Genomic DNA, 17,065 nt, shown 5'->3' with positions numbered 1-17,065 from the left:
TTGTTCTGTGTTAGAAGTAAAGGACATAGAGGTAGAGGCCATGCGTGTGTCCGAGACATGCTTCTCAGTCGCGGGTACCAATGTTGCCTCGGCCAGTCTGGAGCTATCAGGATTATCCTTGGCTGATCCTCTTTGATCTTCAGTAGGACTTTGTACATCAAAGGAAGAGGTGGGAATGCATATGCTGTCAGGTTTTTCCAGCTGAAGGATAGGGAGTCCACCCTCCAGGCAAGTGGGTGGTATGCTCTTGTGCAGAATTTCTTCAATTGGTGGTTGTGTGGGGAGGCGAACAGGTCTATTTCTGGTAGTCCCCATTTCTTTGTTATGGTTTTGAAGATATCTGGATGCAGCATCCATTCGTGAGCATCCGTGATAGTTCTGCTTAAGGTGTCTGCTAGTGAATTTTCTTTTCCTGGTACAAATCTGGCCTGGAGTTGAATGTTGAGGTTCAGGGCCACATTCCACAGGTCCATTGCCATCCGGCATAGAGGATATGAGTGTGTACCTCCCTGTTTGTTGATGTACCACATGACTGTGGTGTTGTCCGTCCTTAGCAGGTGACCTTGTTGAAGAAATGGTCCGAATGCCTGGATTGCATGTTTCACTGCCAGCATCTCCTTTTGATTTATGTGTAGATTCAGCTGGTCTTGTGTCCATAGGCCTTGTATACACTTGTCCACCATGTGCGCCCCCCAGCCTAGGTCTGAGGCGTCCGTGGTGATGGTCTGGCTTGGATGAGGTTTGTGGAAAGGCAATCTTCTGTTCAACTGACAGGCCTGAGCCCACCACAGGAATTCTTGCTTCAGGCATGGAATTATTGGAATCTGGGCTTCTAGACTGTGCTTGTGTTGAGACCATACATTCCTTAGGTACCATTGCAACTTTCTCATATGCAGTCTGGCATGCGGAATCAATATTATGCAGGATGCCATGTAACCCAGGGCTTGCAGGACTTTCCTTGCAGTAAGCTGAGTCTGTGTTGTTAATGTCATGAAATAGACTGGTTGTTGCTTCTGTTTTTCTTCTGTGAGAAATGCCATCTGAGATGATGTGTCCAGTTCTGCACCCAAGAATGTTATCCTTTGGGATGGTTCCAGTCTTGACTTTTGCATGTTGACTGTGTATCCCAAGGCTTGCAGCAGTTGTATAACCTTTTCCAAATCTTTTGTTAATTTTGTCTTGTTGTCCGCTTGTATTAGGCAGTCGTCCAGGTATGGGTAAATTTGAATTCCCTGAAGCCTGCAATGAGCAATTACTGATGCCAGGCATTTCGTGAATACTCTGGGCGCAGTAGATAAGCCAAAGGGCAATGCTGAGAATTGATAATGCTCTGATTCTGCAAGAAATCTGAGGTGTCTTCTGCAATCTGGTCGTACAGGGACGTGCAGGTATGCCTCCTTGAGATCTAGAGTCACCAGCCAAGACTCCTTGCCCAGCATGGGAAGAAGTTGCTGTAGGGTCAGCATTTTGAATTTTGGAACAATGAGGTATGTGTTCAGAGCGGACAGGTCGAGAATAGGCCTCCATTGATTTTCTTTTCTTGGTACAAGGAAAAGTCTGGAGTAAAATCCTTGTCCTTGTTCCATAGGCGGTACCTTTTCTATAGCTCTCATCCTTAGTAGGTTGTTGATTTCTCTTAGAGCGTTTGTTTTTTGGCTTGGTGGTAGGTTTGGCATTCCTCTCTTTTTTGGTAGAGTGTGGAAGTGAAACCTGTAGCCTTTGTCTATTGTTTGTAAAGTCCATTTGTCTCCTGTAATGTAATGCCAGTTTAGGGAAAATAAGGCTAGTTTTCCGCCCAAGGGTGCTTCCAGTTGTTCCCTGGTAGGCGGAATCAGAGCCAAGTCATTGTGTCTGTCCTGTGGAAGTGGTTGTAGCTGAATCTGTGGCAGTACTTCTCTGGTTGTTAGGCTGCCACTGACGTCCCCTGTAGGCACCCCTGGATTGACCTCTGCCTCTTGGGCATCTATTTCTGCCTCTCTGTGCTCTGGAGGTGTCTGGAAAGGACCAATTCTTCGAAGGCCAATTTCTGCTAAACCTCGGAGGTTGGACCTGTAAGAAATCTTTGACTGTTTGGACAGATTTTGCTTTTTCTTCCACCTTCTTTGGAACCTGCTGTGCAGGGGAGCCAAACAAACTTTGTTTCTCCATAGGAGCATCTAGGAGTTTTGACTTAACATGGTCTGGTAAGGATTGTTCTTTCAACCAGGCATGCCTTCTAATCAATGTTCCAGTCATAGCTGATCTAAAGGAAGCCTCCAGTGCATCACAGCCGCATTTTAAGAAATGGTTACTGACCTGCTGAGAGTTATGTACCAAATCCTGAAGGGACTTACGGTCTATAGGTTCAGGAGAGGACAGTTTTTTATTTAGCTGGTCTAACAAAAATTCCTGGTACTGAATCATGTGAAATTGACAGTTTAAGGCCCTGGCCGAAAGAGTAGCAGAAGTATAAACCTTTTTACCCCATCTCTAATGCTCTAGATTCCCTTTCAGAGGGGAGAGGGTTTTTGGCAGAGGCAGCTGCTACAGCTTTGGGGCCCTGTGAAATGGTTTCAGGATCTGCAACAGGAGCCTTATACAAATGGTAGTGTGTGCCCGGGACCCTGTAATATCTGTCAGGCTTGGCAGGGGCCGGAGGGAGAGAATCAGGGGCAGTACAGGCATCATTATATGCATCATCAACAACTGTTAGTACTGGAGGAATGGCTAAAGGCCTATGCTGTGGTAAATGTAAAAAAGTCCTTAGCCTTTTCCTTGAATCTGAAAAATCTTGGCCCTGCCATTGAAAATGGTCTCTCATGGCATGTAAGGTTTTCCCCAAAAGAAAATTCTTCAGGAGGAGAAGCAGAAGGAATGGAGTCTTCTGCATCAGAATCCTCATAAGGAGAATATGGGCCTTCCTGAGGGTCTGAAATATCTGAGTCATCCGAGGAATAGTCTGTAGAAACAGGTTCCGGGGGTTCAGTTCTAGGCCTCTTATCTGGAGGGGGTTGAGAGGCCCTGTCTGGGTGAGGTTGGGATCCCCTGATCAAAGAAATGAGATCCTCAGCCAGGCTGAGCATTTGGGAACTAGAGGTAGGCCTGTGTGAGGGAGTTTTAGCAGGTAAGGCCTTAGAAGATTTAGCTGCTTTAGCCCTGGAAAAAGCCTTGATAGACATAGATGCAGGGGGTCTAGCAGCTCCACGTGCAGGGGTAGATATGTCTAAAGGAATAGTATCTGATAAATCCTGGGTGCCTGCTTCAGCAGGGGTAATTTCAGTAGCAGATTCAGCCATGCTCTGTGAGGCCTTGGCTATCGGAGGCATGCTTTCGGCCGAAGGAAGAACCGAGGACCTTTTCCTTACGCTTTTTAGCTAATTGTGTAGTCGGAGTCTCCGACGGCATTTTGTATGCAAAAGCGGGACCAAAAAACTCCTCTGCAAACTCCGACCGACGTCTAAGCGTCCGTCGGTTGAAGGAAGCACAGGCTAGACAAGCTGATACGTCGTGGTCTGGGCCTAAACAAGGAAGGCAGTAAGAGTGGAAATCCTTATGAGGTATTTGTTTCCCACAAGTTAAACAATTATTTACTTTGTCTGACATCGGCTGAGGCAAGAAAGAGTCCCCAACGGGGTACTTAGCTTTTTTAGAAGTCTTCGGTAGTAGAAATCTCTGGATCTGACCGACCGGCACTTGAGAACAGCTTCTGCTTCGGGCACCACGCGGCAAGAAAGACTGAGGAAAATGGTGTCGGCTGATGCCTTTATACCCAATACACAGCAGCTATGACGTCGGGTGAAGTGCGACATCAGCCGAGGCCAGACCCAGACTTTGGAATCCGGCCGACCGAAGGGCTGCCTGAGGCAGGACAACCCATATGTTAGGACTGCAGATGCATCCTTGAAGGACATCCCCTGATAAGAGTAATCAAATTCTCAGCCATTTTAAGCATCTGTTTCTTAGGCATAGGGCCTGGAGAAGGGCCCTGTGGAGCTTGTCTCTTAGAAAGCATGGCTGCTTTAGACTTAGTGAAAGCCTTGATAGAAAAAGAAGAGGAAGGTCTGAAGACACCTTGAGAGGAGGCAGAACTGTCTACATTTTGAGATTCACCACCAAGAGTGGCTTCGGTATCTGTAGTCAGGGTGTGGGCCGAGGAGCCTGCGACCTCGGGCACAGAAGACACCGCCAATGAAGTGTCGTCGGTAGGCAGGGGCTGCGTAGGCGCCTCGCTGAGAACCGGACCACCTGTAGTCGGCTTTGGTGTGGTGTCGATAGAGGCCGCGGACCTCGTGTGTCGGTCCTTATCTTTGCGTTTTTTTAGACAAAACTGGAGTCGGAGTATCCGATGACATAATATAGTTAAATTTTTTGCCAAAATAGTGCTGGGCGAACTCCGCCCGACGCTTAATGGTGCGTTTGTTGAATGTAGCACAAAAACGACAGACCGAGACGTCGTGGTCTGGGCCTAAGCAAGGAATGCAAAGGGAATGAAAATCCTTATGCGGTATTTGCTTCCCACAACAAATACAATTATTAACTTTGTCTGACATTGGTCTGAGGCAAGAAAAGTTTCCCCAACAGGGTACTTAGCTTTCAATAAGACTTCGGTTGCAAAATTTTCGTAATTTCAGGAGCTGGTCGACCGGCACTTGCGAACTGCTTCTGCTTCGGGCACCACTCGGCAAGAAAGACTGGGGAAAATGGAGTCGGCTGGTTCTTTTATACCCCTGGCGCACGGACGTCAGGGAAGAAGTGACGACAACCGACGCCGGACCTAGACTTTGGAATTCGGCCGACCGAGGACCCGCCTGACGGCAGGAGAACCCAACTGTTATGACTGCAGCTGTATGCACGATGAACATCTGCAAAAAACCTAACTTGGCTACAGGATAGGGCAAAATAAGCCTAGCAACTTATCACAGAAACAAAAAAGGCCAACGCCCAACAACGAGAAAGATGGTTTTATGACCAAAAGGGCAAGATAATCTGTAAAACAGATAAACTATCCTAACCACAAGCTTATGTAAACTCTAAATAACTAGTAAATATAGAATTATTTTGAAATTTTTTCCACAAAAAGAAGAACTTCTCTCTCCAACGGCCTGAGCTGTAGAGAAACGCACGATCAGCTGCAGCGGCAAACTAGATCTAGGGAAAGTAGAGGTGCATTGTGGGATAGGGTTTAGGCCTCAAACTGTTCGAGACCTCGAGCTTTGCAATTTGGCTGACTCGGAGCATAGGATTGGCTCCTAACCCATCAGTAAGAATGAAGGCGAGATTGAACAATTTTACATTAGGGGTCTAGGTGCAGGCAAACTCAATAGTCCTCCAACTGGCTTGAGCCTGGAGACTAAACTCCCAGCAAAAGGATTCATTTGTTCTAAGCAGGGTATCTCCAAAAGATAAGCCATCAGGTGGCGAGACTGATGACAAGGTGCCTTCAGAGTCAGAATCCAAAAACTGCTAAGAGTGGAAATGTTCCACAGAAGCAAGTTCATCCTCATTTTCTGACTTTGACAATTCAGAGTCTCCCTGGTGGGAGATCCCCCCCCCCCCCACCCTGGAAGACTTTCACCATAGGTTCCCTTTCCAGGGTGGGCTACATAGACTTCATGAAATCCATCAAGTCCTGCTCCAGCTTGACTAGTCCTGTGTTGAGACCTGGGCAGAAGTGGTCTTGTGCAACAAACTGACAAAGCAAGAAAGAACTGAAGACAGTGCTGGCCAATGACCCTTTATATAGAGCCCCAACATCCTGACACTGGCTAGCAAGGGACTGGTCATGGACTTCTGCATAGCAGGAAGTCCCAAGACTTAATACTGCTACACTGACTATGATGAATATCGGGCGTTCAGAAACTTCAGCTGTCAAATAAATGGGGACCTCACAACTTAAAGGACTCCCCAGGAGGTGGCCCAAATGCTCTCAGATAGTCCCTACAACAGGATAATACAAGGGTGTACTCTGGCATCGGACAACACAAATGCCAGTGTATGAGCATCAGAGTGAAATCCCTAATGAGAGAAATTATGCACCCGTGACTAAATGTCTCACAAACAGTCATCTTGTCTGTTGGCTTCTCTGCCAATGGCTTTTCCCAAATAAAGAAAAAAACTGTGCTGCAAAAGAAAGAAAAAGAAATTGTCTCTGGGTGCCCTAGATGCCAGGCAGAATGAATCCAAACCCAAATGAGCTTAACCTGGAAAAGAGATTATGAAAGTTTTAGTTGCATATCCCGGGGTTGGAGATGTGTGCGTGCTGCACCCAGGCTTCTAGCATAAAACTCTCGCAGCTCACTAGAAAGTACAGTTTTGTACCTACCATAAATGTAGATGTTCCGAGTGCTCATACAGCTGCAGTCATAACAGATGGGTTTATCCTGCCGTTAGGCGGGTCCTCGGTCAGCCGAATTCCAAAGTCTAGGTCCGGCGTCGGTTGTTGCCGCTTCTTCCCTGACGTCAGCACGGCAGGGGTATAAAAGAGGCAGCAGACGCCATTTTCTTCAGTTTTTCTTGCCCCAGATGTCAGGTGGCCCAGAAGGAAGGCAAACATAATGTTATGAAAAGATGCAATGTTGATAAATCAAAAACAGTACTTGCAAGCAAATACACCATAAAGGAATACCCCAAAAAGGTTATATGAAAAGCGTTTGTCATAAGGCCTGTCCTAAGAGGGGATGGAGGGAGGGAAACCTGGACTGCAGCTGTATGAGCACTCGAACATCTACATTTATGGTAGGTACAAAACTGTACTATGTTCATCGTGCATACAGCTGCAGTCATAACAGATGGGTAGAATCCCAAAGCTAAGTAAGGGTGCTAGGCACTAAGTGGAACTAGGAGGGGCTAGGATGCCCTGCAAGACTGCTGTGGCAAAGCCCGGTCTAGATTTTGAGTATAGTGGGAGGTGATAGTGCTTGGAGAAAGGTGTGCACTGAACTCCAGGTGGCTGCTTCCAAAATGTCCTTGGTAGGGACCCCCCTGAGGAAGGCTGCAGAAGTAGCTGTGGCTCTGGTGGAGTGGGATCTGATGCATGCAGGCACAGTTTTGCCATGAAATGTGTAACAAAAGTGTATGTAGTGGGCTATCCACTTTGAAATTGTCTGTTTGGAAATAGCCTTTCCTTGAGCACCTGCAGCATAGGACACAAAGAGTTGCTCAGATTTCCTGAATGGTTTTGTCCTGTCCAAATAGTAACAAAGTTGTCTGTGAATTTCCAAGGAATGTAGTAGTCTTTCCCCTTTGTTTTGTGGATTAGGATAAAAGGTAGGTAAGTGGATAGTCTGATTCAAAGCTACACTGGATACTACCTTTGGCATAAAGGTAGGGTTGGTTCATAAGGAAAATCTGTCCTGATGGAAAATGATGAATGGTTGCACAGCCATGAGGGCCTGTAGCTCCGAAACCCTGCGTGCTGAGGTGATAGCCAGAAGAAAGGCTGTTTTCCATGACAAGTACTGTAACCCTGTTGAAGAAGCTTGCTCGAAGGGAGGAAGGGTCAGCTTTTCCAATACGAAGTTGAGGTCCCAAGTAGGGACTGGTGGTTTCCTTGGGGGTTTTATATTCTTTGCCCCTCTGAGGAACTGCCTTAAGAGAGGATGAGAGAATAAAGGAGTATCTGTGTTGTATTGTGCAGAAATGGCTGGAGCGTGGATTTTGATGGAGGAGAAGGAAAGTCCATTGTTTAACATCTCAGCTAGGTACTGTAAAATTTGAGGTATATTTATCACCCAAGGATTCTGTCCCTTTTCTAGATTCCAGGCACAAAATAGTTTCCATTTGGCGGAGTAAGCCTTTCTAGTAGAAGGTCATCTGGCCTCCAAGATGATATCCTGCACCTCCTTGGAGAGGAGAAATTGTTGGGAAATCAAGGAATTCTCCATGCAGCTAGATTTAGAGTTTTGAGATGGCTGTGAAGGGTTTTGTAGTTGTGCTGGGACAGCAGAAGAGGGACTAGAGGTAGGATCCATGGTGGGGAATGTGTCAGGCTCCTCAGGAGCGGATACCAGTGTTGTCTTGGCCAGTCTGGAGCGATGAGAATCAATTTCAGCCTCTCTGCTCTGGCTTTTAATAGAACTTTGGGCAGCAGAGGAAGAGGCGGGAAGGCATAGACTGTCAATATTGCCCAATTGAAGGAAAGTGCGTCCACTTTCCAGGCCTGTGGATGATAGGTCCTTGAACAAAATATTTTCAACTGGCAATTTCTGTGGGTAGCAAAGAGATCTATGTCTGGCTGTCCCCAAGTCTGAGTTATCTTTGTGAAAACTTGAGGATGCAACTTCCATTCGTGCGGATCTGTCATATTTCTGCTTAGGTTGTCTGCCAGTGTGTTTTCCTTCCCTGTCAGGAATTGTGCCTGTAGTTGAATTTGCAATTCCAGTGCTATGTCCCATAGGGTCATGGCTTGCCTGCACAGGGGGTATGAATGAATTCCCCCCTGTTTGTTTATGTACCACATCACTGTGGTGTTGTCTGTCCTTATCAATACCTGGCCTGGATGCAGTAGGTCTTTGAAGGTCATAATAGCCTTTTGCACGGCTAGCATTTCCTTTTGGTTGATGTGCAGGTGCTTCTCTTTTCGGGTCCATTTTCCCTGAATGCACTGATCTGTCATGTGTGCTCCCCAGGCGTAGTCTGAGGCATCTGTTGTGATGATTTGAGTTGCTTGAGGTACACAGAAAGGAAGACCTGTGTTTCTTTGGCAAGCTTGAGCCCACCACATAAATTCCTTTTGAAGGCATGGAATGAGTGGTATAATTGCTTCCAAGCTGTGGCTGTGTTGAGACCATAAGTTTTTTAGGTACCATTGAAGTTTCCTCATATGCAACTTTGCACATGGGATTAGTAGGATGCAAGATGCCATGAATCCCAGAGCCTGCAGGACTTTCCTTGCAGTTAGCCTGGTGTAAGTTGCCATTTTTCTGAAGTATTGAGACAGTTGCCCTTGTTTGTCTGGTGTGAGGTAGGCCATCTGGGTGGTTGTATCCAAGCTGGCACCCAGGAAAATTATTTGCTGAGAGGGTATTAGTTTTGATTTCTTTTTGTTGACTGTGTATCCCAGGAAGTTCAACAGTTTGATTACAAACGCCAGGTGCTGCAGTAGTATGTCCTTGCTGTCCGCTTGGATCAGGCAGTCATCCAGATATGGGTAGATTTGTATCCCTTGTAGTCTGCAGAAGGCGATTACTGATGCCAGGCATTTCGTAAACACTCTGGGCGCAGTAGATAAGCCAAAGGGCAATGCAGAGAATTGGTAATGGGTTGAACCTGCAAGAAATCTGAGGTATCTTCTGCAATCTTGTCTGATAGGGACATGCAGGTATGCCTCCTTGAGGTCCAATGTTACCAGCCAAGACTCCTTGCCCAGCATGGGAAGAAGCTGCTGTAATGTGAGCATCTTGAATTTTGGCACCTGTAGATATGTGTCTAGGATGGATAGGTCTAAGATAGGTCTCCAATCTTTGTCTTTCCTTGGTACCAGGTACAGCCTGGAATAAAACCCTTGACCTTGTTCTTTTGCAGGTACCTCTTGAATTGCTTTCTTGTCTATGAGAGCTGAAATTTGTTTTTGTGCCTCTGCCCTTTGATTTTGTGGCAGGTTTGGCATGCCTCTCATTTTTGGAAGGGTGTGAAAGTGGAACCTGTAGCCTCTGTCTATAATATCCAGAATCCATTTTCTTTTGTAACAATATGCCAAATTTTTGAGAATAATGTCAGTTTTCTGCCCAAAGGTGCTGCCATTAAAGCTTTGCTTGGCAGGTGTAGGGGGAAGTCATTGTGTCTGTTTTCTAAAAGACTGTGATCTATCTTCTCCACCTCTTGGGGTTGGGTGCTTGCCACTGTCTGGCTCTGAAAGATCCTTCAGGTTGCCCTCTACCCCTTGGGCATCTGTATCTGCCCCTTTGAGGTCTGTCCGTGGCTGGAAAGGACCAATTTTTTGAAGGTCAGTTTCTGCTGAAACGTAGAGGTTGTACCTGCAGGAAATCTTTCACTGTTTGCATTGATTTCGCTTTTTCCTCCATTTTCTTTAGCACCTCCTCAGCTTTAACACCAAACAATACATCTTTTTGAAGAGGTGTATCTAATAATTTAGCTTTGACATGATCTGGTAAGGTTTGCTCTTTGAGCCAAGCATGCCTACATATAACAGACCCTGTAACAGCAGCTCTACATGAGGCCCCTAAAGCATCAAAACCACACTGCAAGGTATGTTTACCCACTTGCTCTGCACCATGCAACAAATCCTGCAACTCTTAAATCTGGTTGTTCTGGTTGTGTCATCTTGCTTTTCAGCTGAGATATCAAAAACTGTTGATACTTTAACATATGGAACTGACAGTTTAATGCCCTCATGGTTAAAGTGGCCGAGGTATACACCTTTTTCCCCCACCTTTCTAAAGCTCTAGAATCTCTCTCTGAAGGTAATGGGTTTTTAGCAGTAGAGGCCTTAATTCCCTTGGGACCCTGTGAAATTGTTTCGGGGTCAGCAGTATGGCTTTTATATAGGAACTGGTGAGAATCAGGAACCCGGTAATACCAGTCTGGTTTAACAGGAGCTGGAGGCAAAGAATCTGGATTAAGGCTGGCTTCTGTGTACACATCAGCCAATATATCTAAAACAGGAGGGATAGCCAGAGGCCTATGCTGGGGGAGCTGAAGAAATTCCTTGAGCCTTTTCTTGGAATCTGAGTAATCTTGGCCTTCCCAGTGAAAGTGTTCCCTCAATGTATGCAGGGTTTCCCCAAAAGAGAAGTCCTCAGGGGGGGAGACCGAGGGAATAGACTCCTCAGCATCAGAGTCTTCGAATGGAGAATAGGTATAATCCTGGTCCTCAGATAGTTCTGAGGTAATAGAAGCTTGATCTGAGGAAGGGTAGTCTTCCTCTAATCTGGGCCTTTTGTCAGAGGGGGGTTGAGAACCCCTGATAAGAGTAATCAAATCCTCAGCCATTTTAAGCATCTGGTTTTTAGGCATGGTGCCTTGAGAGGGGGTCTGAGGAACCTGTTTTTTGGTTTTCATGGCTGCTTTAGATTTAGTGAAGGCTTTAATACAGAAGGAGGAAGGCCCCTTGAGAAATGGCAGGCCTGTCTAAATTCTGAGTTTCCCCGCCAGGAGTGGCGTCGGTATCTGTAGTAGGAATGGGGGCCGAGGAGCCTGTGACCTCGGGTACAGAAAACACCGGTAATGCATTGTCATCGGTACTCAGGGGCTGCGTAGGTGCCTCGCTGAGTACCAGAGAACCTGTAGTCAGCCTTGGTGTGGTTTCAGTAGGTGGTGCGGACCTCGTATGTCGGTCCTTATCTTTGCGTTTTTTTGCTCAAAACTGGAGTCGGAGTATCCGACATAATATAATTGAATTTTCTGCCAAAAAAGTGAATGGTAAACTCCGCCGACGCTTAATAGTGCGCTTGTTGAATCTAGCACAAAAACTGCAGGCCGAGACGTCGTGGTCTGGGCCTAAGCAAGGTATACAGAAAGAGTGGAAATCCTTATGCGGTATTTGCTTCCCACATGAAATACAATTATTAACTTTGTCTGACATCGGTCAGAGGCAAGAAAAGTTTCCCCAACGGGGTACTTAGCTTTCAAGAATACTTCGGCTGAAATACTTTCGTAAATCTCAGGAGCTGGCCGACCGGCACTTGCGAACTGCTTCTGCTTCGGGCACCGCGCGGCAAGAAAGACTGAAGAAAATGGCGTCGGCTGTTCTTTTATACCCCTGCCACGCTGACGTCAGGGAAGAAGCGATGACAACCGACGCTGGACCTAGACTTTGGAATTCGGCCGACCGAGGACCCGCCTGACGGCAGGATAACCCATCTGTTATGACTGCAGCTGTATGCACGATGAACATCAATGAGTCCCTACTAATCAGACATGATCCTTGTCTTAGCATAGACTGAGAAATGGCAGGAAAAACAGATTTATTTCTGGAAAGGTAAGCACTAGTCAATCTTTTGTGGGGGGAACTCCAGGTTAAGAAACTCTGGCTTACCCACAAGTGCATCGATAGGGACCTTTCCATCAGTCCTGTGAAGGACATCCTTCTGTTATCCAGTATCAGATTCAGATAAACTGCAGCAATTAGTGCACCGATGATGTGATCAGAACAGCTACCAAGGTATAAAGGCATGAGATGTGAATTACAATACTGTCCAAAAAGAACTAGCAAGCACTGGGCAAGTGCCTGCTAATGCAATCTGTGCACATCATCATCATCAGAATACACCACATCCAAGTTGAAAGTACAAGAACTTCATACTGAATGTTAACTGGAGGACAGGATGAATCAAACCACATAACCAGACAGAAGGCTCCTGATGTTACATTTCATGTGCAACTACAAAACAAAGACAACAGTAAACTGAATTCTGAATGGAACTCAAGCTCCTCCAAATGAAAACAAATATAGTGCTGCTTGCTACAACTTATGGATGTATCAACAAAGCTTTTCTCAAATGTTCTGTGGAACTGGTAAAAAGGCAAAGAAATTCTACAGGATGCACATACATCTCTGTAATGTGTGCATGTATGAATACTGCATGTATACACAGTTACTATAACAAAACCTATAAAGAGCAACATCTGAACTTGAACAATAAATTAAAAAAGCAAATGTTAGAGGTTAAGACTTCATATACTGCAGCATAATACGCTATCTATATGTTACTTACAGGCTAACACTCCACTTGCAGTGTCCATTCCAGTTTGCAGATTCCATGGCACAGTAGTTGCTCCTGAGCTTCGTGCCTGCTCCTCATTCACTTCTGACAGACTGTCAACCACAGGGACCTCTGAAATCTTCTGCTCCTCCTTTGGCTCCTCTGGTTGCAAGGAAACATCTGGAGTCTTACAGCTACTGTCAACAGTCTGAGAATCTGGGGTTAACTCTTGCTCATTTGCTGCTTTGGGTGGACTGGGTGGCTTCCCCTTATTGTCAGACTTTTCGGAATCAGACCATGGAGACTCTGCCTTTACTACTGCTGGACTGGAAGGCTCCTTGCTGCAACTGTCTGCTTTTGACTTCTTCAAAGTACCCTTTGGCTTTAGTTTTTTCTTTTTCTTTTCTGGCCCTTTTAACTTGCCCTGTGCTGCAACTGCCTTAACCTTTTTGACACCCGTCTTAACCTTGACAATTTTCACTTTCTTAGGTTTTACAACAACTTCTTTAGTGTCTGGAATCTCCATCTTTGGTCGGGTGACTGTCAAGTTGTCCACATTCTCTTCTGATTTAATAAAAGGTGACCGGCTCTCTCTATCTCGACTAAACTTTACTCCAATGGATCCAGCCTCTTTAACTGAGGTAGTGCTACTGACACCTTCACGAATCAAGACAGCCACTTTAGACTGAAGTTTGACCTTCCGTGTTGGCCCTTCTTTTCCATTCTTGTGACCAGACTTAATTTTCTTACCAGTTTTTTCTTTTTCTGTATACACTCTTTCTTTTTCAGCTTTGACAATGTCCAAGTCTACTGACTCTCTTACTTTCTTTTTGCGTTTTTCCCGGCTGGACTTCTCTTCACCGCGGGATCGCTTCCGCTCGGTCTCCCTGGACAATTTCAATTTGTAATCCTCCTCCTTCCATCTCTTGTCATAATCACTTCTCCTTTTCCCGCTTTCAAGTTTACTTAAATGTCTACCCAACAGTCGGTTGCCCTTGCTATCTCTGTCATCTGGATGTTCCCGGTCAGAAAAGCTGGTTTCAAAACTTAAACCTTCAGAGTCATAAAGGACTTCTCGTCTGCCACCTCTCTCCAAAGAATCCAATAAATCACTGTGGTCATCCAGTCGGTCATCACGATTTACAGTTATTGTTCTCTTGATTGTATAAAGGTCATCATTTAGGTCCTGAATTGAAGGGGGCACAACCCCTCTACTGTCCCTTCTCCTATCTGTTAAGGATATTTCTGGCTTTCTGTCAATAGCAGAATAACGGTCTCTCTTCAGATCTTTATCTTTTTCGTGCCTTTCTTTTGACCTTCTTGAATAATTATCTGATCTCCTTTCTCTGTCCCTTGATTTTGATATAGACCGTTTCCTTTTGTGGCTTTTATCATCTGCATGATGCTTGTCCCTATATTTATTTTTTCTGGCCCTGTCATCACTGGCAGATCGTGATTTTGGGTAGACTTTGCCTTTTGATCTAGACCGTCTGCTTCTTCGCCTTTCTGCTGATGTTCGTGAAGAATCAACAATTGAAACACTGGTGCTAAGTGAAGGGGACCAGGATCGTGATCTCCTATGATCTCGAGAATGGGATCTTGACACCTTACGACGTGATTTAGAGCCAGATTGCTTGCGATCCCGAGACTTAGATTTTTTTCTGCGTGTTGCTGATTTAGCCTTAGAACGAGCCTCTTTAGACTTTGAATGTTTTCTTTCTACAGATTTAGATCTATTGCGTGCTTTCTTTGCCTTCTTTCGACTTCGAGAACTGGATGCAGAGCGTGACCCTTGACGTTTTTTGACGGGGGTCTTTGATCTTGAACGCTTCCTATATCTCTCCCTTCTCTGATTTGTGATCTTTCTCCTCAAGTCTATTCCCTTCCATCTTGTATCGGACTGTCCGTCAGCAAAGTCTATCTGCAAAGCTCTCTCTTCATCAGAATCCGCATGCAGTGATAAAAAATCATCTCCTTCTACTACTCTAATGGGTCGATCAGAGATTCTTCCCCTACTGCGGAATGTTCTCACAGGACTAAAACGGTCTTCTTCAGGCTGCACAATTTCTCCTTCTTCAATTTCTGAGTCCACATAGAGATAATCCCCTTCATCTCTTCTGTCAGAAAAATGTCGTGATTTATGCCGAGATCTTGTATCAGTAATAGTGATGGTCATTCTCTGTGGTCTTGAATAAGGTTTGTGCTCAGGTTCCTCACCATCACCTGTTCTACGCTCTGGACTGACCCGTACCTCCTTCTTTGTTTTGTGATCACTCTCGGATGTTTTATGAGTTCTTTGCTCTTTCTTACTAGCAGGGATCTCTAGAGATATTACTTTTGTTTTTTCAGGAGTTAATGAAGGCTCAGGTTGTTCTGATGTATTTTCTTCTACTGGTACTGGAGAGATGCATGGTTCTTCAGTGGTGCCTGCAGTCTCACTCAGCATATTTTCAGGTTCTTTTCTCTCTTCATTATGAACTGGTTCACATTCTAAGTTTTGGGTTTCCTGGTTACAATCAGACTTCCACACTGGGCTTAACTCAATGCCAGTCTGGCACGAGGCTTCATCTTCAGGGGCAGAATCAGAAGACAAATCTTCTACTTCAATTGGAGAATATGCATCAGTGGGGGTGAGAGGTTCAACTTCAACTATGCCACTATCATCTACTGATGCATACTCAACACTTGGGGAATAGGCTTCTGTAGGAGACAAAGGTTCAATTGTATCGTCCTGTGGGACAGATTCAAACTCTGCACTTGGAGAGTAGGCATCTGTAGGGGTAAGTGGTTCAGCTACACTTTCATGTGCATCAGACACACATTCAATACTTGGGGAATATGCATCTGTAGGGGTCAGAGGTTCAACTATGCCATCATGTTCTTCAGATATATATTCAGCACTAGGGGAATATGCATCCGTTGGAGTAAGAGGTTCAGCTGTACTTTCATGTGCTTCAGATATATATTCGGTGCTTGGGGAATATGCATCTGTAGGGGTCAGAGGTTCTACTATACCTTCATGTTCTTCAGATGCATACTCAGCACTTGGGGAGTACGCATCAGTTGGGGTTAGAGGCTCAATTATACTTTCACGTGACACAGTAGAAGGTTCAATTGCAAAACCATCCATAGGCTCTTCTTTTTCTTCTGAAGAGGGAATACACCACTCTGAACTTTCCTGATGGGTGTCAACATGCATTTCTGTGTTTGTTTCCATGTCTTGGGAGGATTCCTTTTCAAAATTTAAGGCAGAGTTACTTTCAGGAGAGCTAGGGTTTGATCCAGTTGGCTCAAAAGGGTCATACTTTTGATCGTCATGTTCTTCTTTAAGCTGCTCCTCTGCTGACTCTTCTGGCTCGTACTCCATCTCACCATTTTCTTCATCTGTGGGGTGAAAGGGGTCGTAAATATCCAACCCACCATATTCGACAGTGGAATATGCACTGGAAGTAGTCGAAACATTCTGAGAGTAAAAGGAAGGATTGGAATCAGCAATTTCCTCAGTACTACTAAAGGACTGTGAGGGTTGACTGCCAGATGTAGAACCCCCTTCTCCTGTCAGAGGTCTCTCATGCCCGTTGGACACTCCAGATCCACCACCAAGTGCAACAGCCCAGTCATTAACATTGGAAGTTTCTGGCTTTTTTTCATCACCAGCCAATCTGTTTGCAAGGGAATCCACAAATGTCATGGGTGCCTTACCCATTTCAAAAATATAAGAGTTATCCAAGTACGAGTCTGAACCGCATTGTTCAACAGTCAAATGTGGTTCCCTCACCACTTCAGACATAACGGATGGAAACCATTTGTTTTCTGTAATTATATCCGTACCCTTAGTCCTTACATCAAGACGGTGCAAATTAACATCTTTTAAAACTACTGTCCTTGACTTTCTACTCCGCTCAGGCCTCAGGCAGTCCATTGATTCCAAGGAAGAGGAGCAAAGGATGGGCAAATTCTGAAGCAAATCCGAACATGTTCTGTTCCTGTATGCTAAGCTTTGGATACTATTTGAAGTACTGTTTCCAAACAGCGACTTTCTTCTCTGACAAGAAGGCAGCTCAAGAAATGCTAGACAAAATTAAAAGAAAACAACGTCATAACTGGAGGCAGTAAATCACTGATGATATTAGTATTTAACAAATATCAATACAATAAAACAATACCTGCAACTTCTGAATATTTAAGATTACACACCTCTGAACTATGCATGCTAAATAGTAGACATACACATTTTAGAAGTCTTCCTTTCTCCTTCAGTCTTCAAGGTAAAATAATCCTAGCTCAGTACTGCAGTTTCTAAGCACTACGCAGTAACATTTAGGCATGTAAAGCTACGCACAAGGAGGACAGAAACAGTCATGGCAGATAAGGTGGGTTTTAAAGGTGTGCCTACACTGTGATAAAGCAAAGTGTGCCCTTAA

The 17,065-nt window shown here is 45.1% G+C and overlaps 1 protein-coding gene across 2 annotated transcripts in view; it reads right to left on the bottom strand.

Moving 5' to 3' along the window:
* LOC122811010 (splicing factor, arginine/serine-rich 19-like) overlaps positions 1-17,065 on the bottom strand; it is a 1,664,860-nt gene that overhangs the window by 470,545 nt on the left and 1,177,250 nt on the right. For both annotated transcript variants that reach the window (XM_044082522.1, XM_044082523.1), the window contains exon 5: positions 12,654-16,712. In XM_044082522.1, the coding sequence (XP_043938457.1) occupies positions 12,654-16,712 (4,059 nt within the window). The remainder of the gene's footprint in view (positions 1-12,653; positions 16,713-17,065) is intronic.

The sequence above is a fragment of the Protopterus annectens genome, chromosome 9.part0 (assembly GCF_019279795.1).
Source record: "Protopterus annectens isolate FY-2018-M chromosome 9.part0, PAN1.0, whole genome shotgun sequence".
NCBI classification, from domain to species: domain Eukaryota; kingdom Metazoa; phylum Chordata; order Ceratodontiformes; family Protopteridae; genus Protopterus; species Protopterus annectens.
The sequence above is the reverse complement of the archived record's forward strand: the minus strand, read 5'-3'. Positions and strand labels throughout refer to the sequence as shown.